This window comes from Heteronotia binoei, chromosome 6, assembly GCF_032191835.1.
Source record: "Heteronotia binoei isolate CCM8104 ecotype False Entrance Well chromosome 6, APGP_CSIRO_Hbin_v1, whole genome shotgun sequence".
NCBI classification, from domain to species: Eukaryota; Metazoa; Chordata; class Lepidosauria; order Squamata; family Gekkonidae; genus Heteronotia; species Heteronotia binoei.
Genome location: NC_083228.1, coordinates 20906677 through 20917140, shown reverse-complemented (window position 1 = coordinate 20917140; position 10464 = coordinate 20906677). Strand labels below are relative to the sequence as shown.

The 10464-nt window shown below is 44.1% G+C and overlaps 1 protein-coding gene across 1 annotated transcript in view; it reads left to right on the top strand.

The window, feature by feature from the left end:
* CCDC6 (coiled-coil domain containing 6) overlaps positions 1–6601 on the top strand; it is a 79760-nt gene extending 73159 nt beyond the window's left edge. The window contains exons 8-9 of the mRNA XM_060241092.1: positions 1730–1854; positions 4960–6601. Coding sequence (XP_060097075.1) covers positions 1730–1854; positions 4960–5151 — 317 coding nt within the window. The 3' untranslated portion in view covers positions 5152–6601. The remainder of the gene's footprint in view (positions 1–1729; positions 1855–4959) is intronic.
* The last annotated feature ends 3863 nt before the right edge of the window (positions 6602–10464 follow it).

The following is a 10464-nucleotide window of genomic DNA, read 5'->3' as shown; positions in this document are numbered from 1 at the left end:
CTGCCAGTTGGCCTGTGGGGTTCTTCAGCTCCTCCAAGGCAGTTGTATTTGGCTTCATGGTGAAAGAACGTTAAAACAAAATGACACCTAGGTCTGGAAAGAACAGACCATCTGCCCCTGGGGCAGGCCGCCACAATAATCTTTTTGTCCCCACCATTAGAAGTCAAGTGGGGAGTTGTCAGAGACGTGGCCTTTTCTGTGGTGGCACCTTAGCAGTAGAACTCTGTGTCCTCAGCTATTCATTTGGCCCCCAATTTGATTGGGTGTGTTTGTGCTGGTTGGCATGCTGCTTAAGTATTTGTGGGGAGGTTGTTTGTTTGTTTCCCTTCAGCTTTTTGAATCAAATGAGTTTAACTGTTATTCTGGTGAGCTGTTGGCCATACTGTTAATGTGTTGTTACTGGTGTCCTTATTAAAATGGGTTGGAAGAATGCAGTGTTTCAGTTGTTCTTGTGTTGTGACCTCAGAAGCCACGTGGCTGAGAGGTGGAATAAAGTAGAATGGAGATCTGGGACGTGCATCGCAACCCCATAAGCTGCTTCTGAGTATGCATGCAGGAAAAAATGCCCCTTATTAATTACAGGAACACATTATTGCATAATTGTGCAAGCATTTTAATGCCTTGGTAATGCGCCTGTTGTCTAGTTTGAACATGTTTGGGCTGCGTCTGAGGTTTATGCAAGTCAGTGGCTGGCTCAAAATAATTCAGAAGCCAATAAATGGGCTGGAGACACTTTGGTGTAGTGGTTAAATGCCCAGAGAGAGCCAGTTTGGTGTAGTGGTTAAGTGTGCGGACTCTTATCTGGGAGAACCGGGTTTGATTCCCCACTCCTCCACTTGCACCTGCTGGAATGGTTTGGGTCAGTCATAGCTCTGGCAGAAGTTTTCCTTGAAAGGGCAGCTGCTGTGAGAGCCCTCTCCAGCCCCACCCACCTCACAGGGTTTTTGTTGTGGGGGAGGAAGGTAAAGGAGATTGTGAGCCGCTCTGAGACTCTTTGGAGTGGAGGGCGGGATATAAATCCAATATCTTCTTCTTCATACTCTTACCTGAGAGAACTCGGTTTGATTCCTCACTCCTCCACATGCAGCTGCTGGGTCTTGGGTCAGCCATAGCTCTTGTAGGATTTGTTCTTGAAAGGGCAGTGGCTGTGAGAGCCCTCTCAGCCCCACCCACCTCACAGGGTGTCTGTTGTGTGTGGGGGGGGAGGTAAAGGAGATTGTGACCGCTCTGAGACTCAGAGATTCAGAGTATAGGGTGGGATATAAATCCAGTATCGTCGTCGTCTTAAAAGTTGGAATGTGCTGGAATACATGGTTTTGATTTATTTGGCGGGGTGGTAGACTCCCCCCACCTTTCTTTTAAAGATTTCCCTGCTGCTTACAGATTGTGTCTGCCCTGATCCACTTAGAAGGAAGATATCAGTGGCAGAAGATGGAGCTCTCCTGTGTCACTCAGCTTACTAGCAAGCCTGCTCCTATCAACTCATAAATCCTTGATGTTTCCTGCCACACATGGGGAGTGGAGCAAGCCAGAAATTAAAACAATTGGCATCACCTGGCTTTGTCAGGGCCACAAATCCCTTCTGTGCAAACACATTTTTCCAACACAGTTTGTCTAGTGTAGAAAAACATTTCAGAAGGCAGTGACCATTGCTTGCTCATTTCTGATGCACTGGGTGGAAGTTTGGATACGTGGATGTATTTTTAATGTGTCAATTGCGTTGTTTCAGGTCTCTCATATGCAAGCCACACAGTTGGTTTTACTCCCCCAACTTCACTCACCAGAGCCGGCGTGTCTTATTATAACAACCCAGGCCTTCATGTGCAGCACATGGGACCCTCCCATGGTATTACAGTGAGTATTTCGGAAGAATGCTTCACAAAAGGGCAGGTCCTGCAAAATGTGAATGTTCTGTCTTTGTCTCCTTTGCAGATGTCTTCCAATCAGCGTCCTGTGCATCCCATGCTTCTCCCTTTTTGCTGCTTCTGTCATGGAAATTTTATTCCACAGCCAATAGGTGCCAGTAAACAGTTTGCTTTGCTAGGTGGCGCAAGATCGTAGCATTTTTTTTATGTCTCTGGATTGCTTATGGTTTTAATTTTTGTTGTTGCCTGTTGCTGAAGCCTTCCCTTGCCACCGTGGTCAGTAGGAAAGACAATTAATTGAATAGATAAAAATTGAATTTAACTTTACAGCTAATAGACGCTTAGATTCAGGCCTTGAATTCAGCAGGTGCTCACAGCGGCACAGCTCCTGAACCTTTCTGACGCCCCCCCCCTCCTCCCCACCTACCTTGTCCATTGAATAGTAGGTGCAGCTGCATAACAATCCCAGGATTAGGAGAGCGGCCAGCCAGCCACCAGGAGCTTTGCCACACCCTCATTAACCCCTGGAGAAGCCCACGCCACCCTTTCTCCAGTTCTTATGTGATTTTGGGTGGCGGGTGGTTTGCTGGCCTTTTGACTCTGGGGGTGGTGTGGAGGCAATGAGAACCCCAGGTGAGCGAGGCCTGCTTGGGCTGACTGGATCTCTAGTCTGCCCAAGCAGGCCCCGCTCGTCTGGGGCTCTCCTTTCTTGCATTGGGTTGCTTTCGGCTGGTGGGGGTGGCGACATATGCTAACAAGTTATGCTAATGAGCTCCACCGCCTATTTTTTTACAAAACAACCCCTGCTTGGATTAGGAAGCAGATCAGTCCCACCTTGGGCCACTCATACTCCTTCTGGTCTCAGAGATCAGCCACTCACTGTCCTTGACACAGTTGCTGGTCCTGGAATTGCAGCTGTTATCTTCCCATATCGCTGTGTGTTTGTGTCTGCATTTATTTATTCATTCATTCTGTTTTATGAACTGCTTCCCTAGTTACAACTTTAAAAGCTCAAAGTGACTTGGAAAACATGCAGACTTTCAGACTGCCTAAAACCAGGCCTTTAGCTGCACTGTAAGGATGTGGCTACCAAGACACAGGCTAACAGTTGCAGAGAGCAGTATCAAAAGACCCAGACCAGGAGACCTCGGGAAGGGAGCAGGAGAAGGAGTGGGGGACGGCTGCAGGCCAGTCTGTCGAGGGCCAGAGTTACGATGCAGTTTAAATACTCCAAGACTCCGCTCCCACTCATTCTGGGAAACAAGGTGTCAGTTTTATTCCTAGTTGTCATGATCTGACAGGTACTTCTGTTAGACACCGTACAATACTATGATTCATAACCTAGCAGCCTACTCATTTTCTGCCATTAGTGGTTAGAAACAAAAAAAAATTTCCATGTGAGGTTGCCAACCTCCATTATTTTATTACATGTTATTATTCTTGTGATAAAACCGCATTCTGGCAGGTAACCAGGATTAGGGATTGAACATAAGAAGAGCTACATAAGTGCGTGTACTCTTTTTGGGAGAACTGGGTTTGATTCCCCACTGCTCCACTTGCAGCTGCTGGAATGGCCTTCGGTTAGCCATAGCTATCACAAGAGTTGTCCTTGAAAGGGCAGCTGCTGTAAAAGCTTTCTCAGCCCCACCCACCTCACAGGGTGTCTGTTGTGGGGGGAGAAGGTAAAGGAGATTGTAAACCGCTCTGAGTGTCTAATTCAGAGAGGAGGGCAGGGTATAAATCTGCAATTCTTCTTCTTCAGCCAGATTGGACCAATGGTCCATCTAGTCCAGTGCCCTGTCTCATACAGTGGCCAGCCAGTCTGTTCGGATGGTCAACAGGTCACAGAGGCCGAGACCTTCTCCTGATGTTGTCTGCTGGCTCTGGGATTCAGAGGCTGACTGCCTCTAAAGGCGAAGATTCCTTTTAGTCATCATGTCTAGTAGCCACTGGTAGACTTAACCTCCAGGAAAGTTCAAAGTTGACCCTTTCCCTCCCCCCCCCTTTTTTTTATTGGACCCTAAAAGGGGAGCATGCGTGTTCATCACTACGTTGTAGACTCTTGTTTTTTTAAAAAAAACATTAATAGGTGAAATTGTTTCTGACTCATGTATCAGGAAGAGCAGAAGGTGGTCCGCTTGATTACATTTTGAACAAGTATGGTTGCACACCAAATGCCTGCTAGCTGTTGGGTTGGTGGCAGTTCTTTGAATCGTTCCTTCCAGTAATGTTTTTTCATGAAAGACAAAGTTTATAGAGCCATCCACTTATCGATTATACGCCACAATTACCTTATTATGTGTGCTCCAGGAATTACTTCAAAGTATACATTTTCTTTTAAAAGAAGCATGCACATTCCAGCTGCTGTGCCTGTTCTGCTTCGGTTGTGTGTGTCCGCTGTGCTTGATCTGTATGGTGCAAGATATGTCAAACTTTGCATTGTAGCCCCAAGTGGACAAAGGCCTCTGATCATGAGGGTATTGAAAGCTTGGAGAGAGCCAGTGCGGATCCCTTGGAAGAGTTTTGGAAAAAACTGGGCCCATAACCTTTACTTGTTTTGCATTTTGCACTCTGTGTGACACAGAGTGTTGGACTGGATGGGTCAATGGCCTGATCCAACATGGCTTCCCTTAAGTTCTTATACAGGAGGGGGTAGCGGCTACAAGCATAGTCAGCTTCAAGAGGGGATTGGATAAACATATGGAGCAGAGGTCCATCAGTGGCTATTAGCCACAGTGTATTTTGGAACTCTGTCTGGGGCAAGTGATGCTCTGTATTCTTGTGCTTGGGAGGGGCAACAGTGGGAGGGCTTCCAGTGTCCTGGCCCCACTGGTGGACCTCCTGATGGCACCTGGGTTTTTTGGCCACTGTGTGACACAGAGCATTGGACTGGATGGGCCATTGGCCTGATCCAACATGGCTTCTCTTATGTTCTTATGTTCATTTTATGATTTGGGTTTAATTTGCATCGAAAGGGATGTGGGTTTGTTTTTTTTAAACCTGCTGAAGGGACATGTTGGGGAAACCTCTGCCTTGCTGTTTTAAGAACCCACAGATTCAATCCCTTTCTTTTTGTGTGTGCTTGGTTCCACAGAGGCCTTCACCACGAAGAAGCAACAGCCCTGACAAATTCAAACGCCCCACGCCTCCTCCTTCTCCAAATACGCAGACCCCACTGCAGCCTGCTCCACCCCCTCCACCGCCCCCCGTGCAGCTGCCGGTCCATTCCTCAACCTCCCAGTCAGCCTCTTTCCCACACTCGATGCATCCTTCATCTCAGCCTTAGTGCACGCGCTCAGCAAATCTGTCTTCAGAGTCGGACTCATGACACCCGAGCAGTTTACTACAAGCCAAAGGCTTACAACGGCATATTCGGATTTGACTTATTTGCACTGAAGTTTATCGAGGCTTCACTGTTTAATTGTGTTGTACATGTTTTTTTGGGTGGCGGGGGGTTTCTCCGCAGGCTGCTTCAAAACGGTCACATGTTTCGTACACAGAAAGCACTTGAGTGTCGGTGATAGCGTGAAGCTTACACGTAGAGGATAAAACGTGGCAGCCTGCGTGGCCGTGCTTAGTGTTACACAGATGTGTCTTCCGTGCAAGAAGCGTGTTGTATTTTGAAGCGGTCCTAACATGCAGCCAGTGTTGTGGATCTACAACACTAATTTAAAGAAACAAAGATTCCATCAGTGTTTTACTTGAACTTAACGTGTATGTCCATTCTCTTGGCTGGAACGTTTGCTCCTTTGTTTGATATTACGGCATTTTGTTCTGCTGAGACCCCAAAGCTTTATTCTCCCCCCACCCCGGGCTTCTAGGTTTGTAAGATGAAAGGGACAGCTTTTTATATTTTTTCATGACGATTTGCTTATAAATTTACAGGCATGGGCTGTATATTATGAACTCCCAAGACAGTACAGTTGCATTTTGAGCTTATATGTTATATTAGCACTACATTTTAGTTAAATGACAAAAAGTGCAGCTTTTTAGTGCAAAAGAGAAAGTCAGACAGCTCCATGCCCAAGCTCACTTTTTTTCTTAACATCATCCCTTAATTTTCAGATACATCGTTAAACTTTGAATACTTTTTTTTTTCCTCCAGTGTGTGGTACAGTCGGAAGTTCAGTGTGGGAAGCCTGACTTGTCGAAGTATATAGAATGTATCGATCCATGAACCTTAAGAGTTGATTGTTTTCATTTCTCTTTCATGTTGATCTGTAAAAACTGTCCGTACTGTTGTTTTTTTCCATCACAATGATCTTCTGTGAAGTGTGGTGCTGCCAACAAGATCCTTGTGGCTGATTCAAGTGTGTTCTCTGATTTCTGCCATTAAAAAAAAAACAATTTGCATTAAAAACAAACAAACAAAAAAAGGCTGATCTCTCCCCCGGCCCCCCGGTTTAAAAATATAATAATTGTGTGACACTCCCCATCCTCTCCACTCTGGAAGTCTGAGCAACTGTTGTATGCATTCAAAGAAGAATCAGAAAGAAGATATGATTGAAAGTGCACATTTATAGCAGCGTATTGGTATAACAGCCGAAAAATGTTATATTGCTTGGTAGGAAAAAAAAAAAAAAAAGGACAGATTTACAGAGGAAGTTAAGTGATGATAGCAGATGCATATTTAGCAGCATAAGCCGGTACAATGTATAAAGAAATGTATTCTGAAATACATTCTTTCCATTTAACACAAATAAATTGTTTGGTTTCACTTTGCAGTGGAACAACAAGCGTCACTTTTTATTTTTGCTTGATACGGTGTTCTCTTCAGCAGATCCTTTCCCCAAAAGTTCCTGAGAAGTTATTCGCTTAATGGCTTCATTTCCCATCCTTCGAGGCATGATTAACTGCGATGATGGGGGCGTATATCACAATCCATTCGGAAGAGCCATGTTACAACCCCAAAGTGCGCATGCTTTTGCATCACCACTGACAGATTTAAAATCAGACCTTATTCAACAATAGCTTATTTAACGAGACACCTGTTTTGAACCACACTCAGTTTGTTTGTGAAAGCTTTTGTGGCATACCTTGGCTGCTTGGCCGCTTACATTCTTGAGGACAAAATGTATCCAGTTTTGGAGTCGAATATGATCTTGTCCCTTCTGTGAATCTCTTTGATTTTTATGCCTCTAACTTTCCCGTTAAAACCAACCATGATCGGCAGATTACCCTTGTCTAGTTCCTGTTGATTTCAATGATGTGCTTGACATTCTCCCATTAAAACTGAGAGGGCTTGGACTGGGTTGTTCTTCTGGTATGGAATATCAAATACTAAATCTTTCATGAGAGCCAAAGAAATCAGGATTGCGTCCTGACTTGCTGGATTAGGTTCTACTCTTGGACTGTGATCAAACCAATGCTCGTAGAGGGCTGGTTCCTTGTTGGACCAAGGTTTAAAAAAGGGGGGCCCAAACCCCAGGAAGTTATACATGCTTGCTTCCCACAGTCTCCTACCTCCTTGGAGCAGATTCTTCCCTCATTGCTTGTGTGTGGTTAAACAGTTCTTTAGGACCGTAGTTTAAAAGTTAACAAGGGATCCTGTTAAACCAGGAACTAAAACTAAGATAACACCAACTAATCTGAGGAGGCAATTTTGGCTCTGATTTTTTTAGCCGCCAAGGAAAAAAAGGACACTCTATAGGTGGCAAATGGATCAATATCGACTTCCCACATCCTGAATTTAAACAGTCCTTAGTCAGCGCTGACCGTGCGGTTAAAAGACAGGCAGTTTCTTCCAGAGGTGGAAAGGTCACTGAATAAGAGGCCAGTATTACCTCCATGTCAACCCACATTATTAAACCAATCAAGCACATAATTCTGTTATGTTTGTAGCTTCAGAAAATGTCACAAGTCTACCTTTTGAAAATCCGATCCGTTTTTTTTTCCCTTAGAAGTTATTACTTCATGTCCCCCCTGTCCAGTTAATATAGTTCTGTCAAAATGACTTTTTAAGTAGAATCTGTATTCTGAGCAGGTACTTCTTGGCCTTAATAATTTCAGTTTGTGAATTCTTGGCAGTGGGGTTGAATTTATAGGTTTATTAAATTTATACCCTGCCCTCCCCGCCGCGGCAGGCTCATTATTGGGAAAGTTTACAGGAGTTGCAGGTAACAGATCTCTGATCAGGCTGTTAACAAAATCAACATAAGTTTTGACACTGTGTTGGGGGGAAAACAAATAGAACAGGAGTCTCTACCACAGTGCCTGCTTAACGTCTTTTTCTGGAGCCCGCCAAGTGTTTTTAGAAACTGGGCAGGGTCAGAGGGGGCTTTTGTCCAGCAAGGCTTCTGATTGGCTGTGAAGATTCAAAAAGGCATTGCCTCAGCAGCAGCTGCTGCCCACCACAGCATAAGGTTCTTCAGAAGATTTATTGTATGTGGCTGTTGGCTTTATCATAAAAAGTGGTCAAACAGAAATAAAGAATGATCAAAACAACAGGTTAAGTAGGTTATAATGCAACAATTACAGCCTTAAGTACATTGCGAAAATACCAAATAAAAGCACTTAGGTTTAAGCTGCTAAAATATTAAAATAGTTTAGATAATAGCTAAACTACTAAGTTAAGAGTTAAAAATTCAATAAACCAACTTGTAAGTATCAATATAATATAAAATTATAGACATCTAAGATAACACCAACTAATCTGAGGAGGCAATTTTGGCTCTGATTTTTTTAGCCGCCAAGGCAAAAAGGGGCACTCTATAGGTGACAAATGGATCAATATCCAATAACAAGAAAACCAACTTATCAGCGTCAGAAGAAAATTTACACCCTGCTAACAGATTATCAATAAATTTGGCTCTAGCCTCTCTGTACATGGGGCAAAATAAAATATAATGGATCAAATCCTCTTAAACTGTAGCATCACAGAAACAGAAACGCTGAAGGTTCTTCAGTTCACTACATGACTGAAGATAAGCTTGTGGCTTGCTTCACCACCCACGGCAGCCATTTTGTGGTTGTGGCTGCCATGCTGTGTCAGAATTCCAAAAGTGCCTCAGGCTTTAAAAATTAGGGGACTCCTGAAATAGAAAAACATAAATCCTTAGGAAGGTGTAGCTCATTTTATGTTGCTGATCATTTTAAGATCTAGTTAATATTTCATCGTTTGTCAATGATCTCAAACATTTAGGGGCAGAAAGAGGGCCCTGAATGTTTGGAGTTTTTAAAAATTTGACTTATTCCTCTTGCATGCTGGAAGCTAATATTGATAAAAGAGCATAATAGAAGCATAATATTGCCTAAATGAAATGACAGTACAATTGATCTGAAGTTGCGGCTCTCTCTCAAACAGAGGTTATGTATTCCACTTAGACTGTCCGATGCAAATGTCATAGAGGACTCTCTCCTGTTTGCTTCTCGTTCCCATCTGACAGCAAAACACTGGCAAATTTGTATTTGTTCTCTGGTGGGTCAGAGGTTATGCTGGGAAAATCCCTTCCATCCTGAGCCCTTCACCTCAGTCTGATCTCTGCCCCCAGGGTGTTTTTGAAGGTGTTTGGTGACATTGATTGTGTTTTATGCCAATAGGGATAGCAACCTCATGTTCAGAGGGGAGATGTTCACTCAGAAGAATGCATTTTGCCCTGTTTTTCTTACAGGAGGACATCTTTGTCTGATGCAAGAAGTGCTTCACAGGAAGTACAGCATTGGCTCTTTGTCTACAGTCACCCCTGGGTGAAGCACCTGTTGTATCAGTGTTGACAACATTGTCTTTTCATAAGAAAGGCAACAGAATCATAAAACCATAGAGTTGGAAGGGACCTCCAGGGTCATCTAGTCCAACCCCCTGAAAAATGCAGGGAAATCACAAGAACCTCTCCTGCCCGCCTCCTCATGATCTGCCTAAGTTCACAGGCACCATGATGATGGTGCTCCAAAGAGTCTTTAGAGTAGTTAAGCATCACTTTTGGCGGGAGGCTGATTGCAAATAGTAGGAGTTAATTCCCCACAGTCTTTCCATGCTGTAGAAACCTGCCCCATCCTGAACTGGTTTTCCCGCCCATGATGGGCATATTGGAATATGGAATCTAGGACTGAGTATTGGGTTAGGTTTGATGGGAGATGCTGCATGCATTTTCTGTAGCTCTACACAGTGGGATATCCCGCTTTTTCTTAACTCTGAGGTGTGCCCAGTTGGGCCAGTTTAGGCTAATTATCGGGTAGGGGAGTTTCGAGGATTGGGGATTGTTGGGGAAGCCCCTCCATCGAGGTCATCGAAGCCTGAGAGTCCTGCCTGTTGACTGTGGGAAGAATTTTCCCCACAGTCGCTGACTGACCTCCCCCCGAAACTGCCAAGAATGAAAATTCACAGTAAGTAAGCAACATTGTGCTTTTACATTTGCAAATGTAAATAGGTCCTTCAAGCTGAATGAGCATGCTCTGGAAAGCAGAGAAGAGATTTTTGCATATTCTGGGCCTAATAAACTTCAATATTTTCCCCCTTACAGTTCTGCTTGTAAATTTAGCTTATAACTGTCCTTTTCTCCTCAGCTGTGTGGCTCATGAAAACCATATTCAGTCTTGGCTCATCTATACTGGCTCCCAGTATTTTGTACAAAATCAGAAAGATGGATGGATGGATAATGGA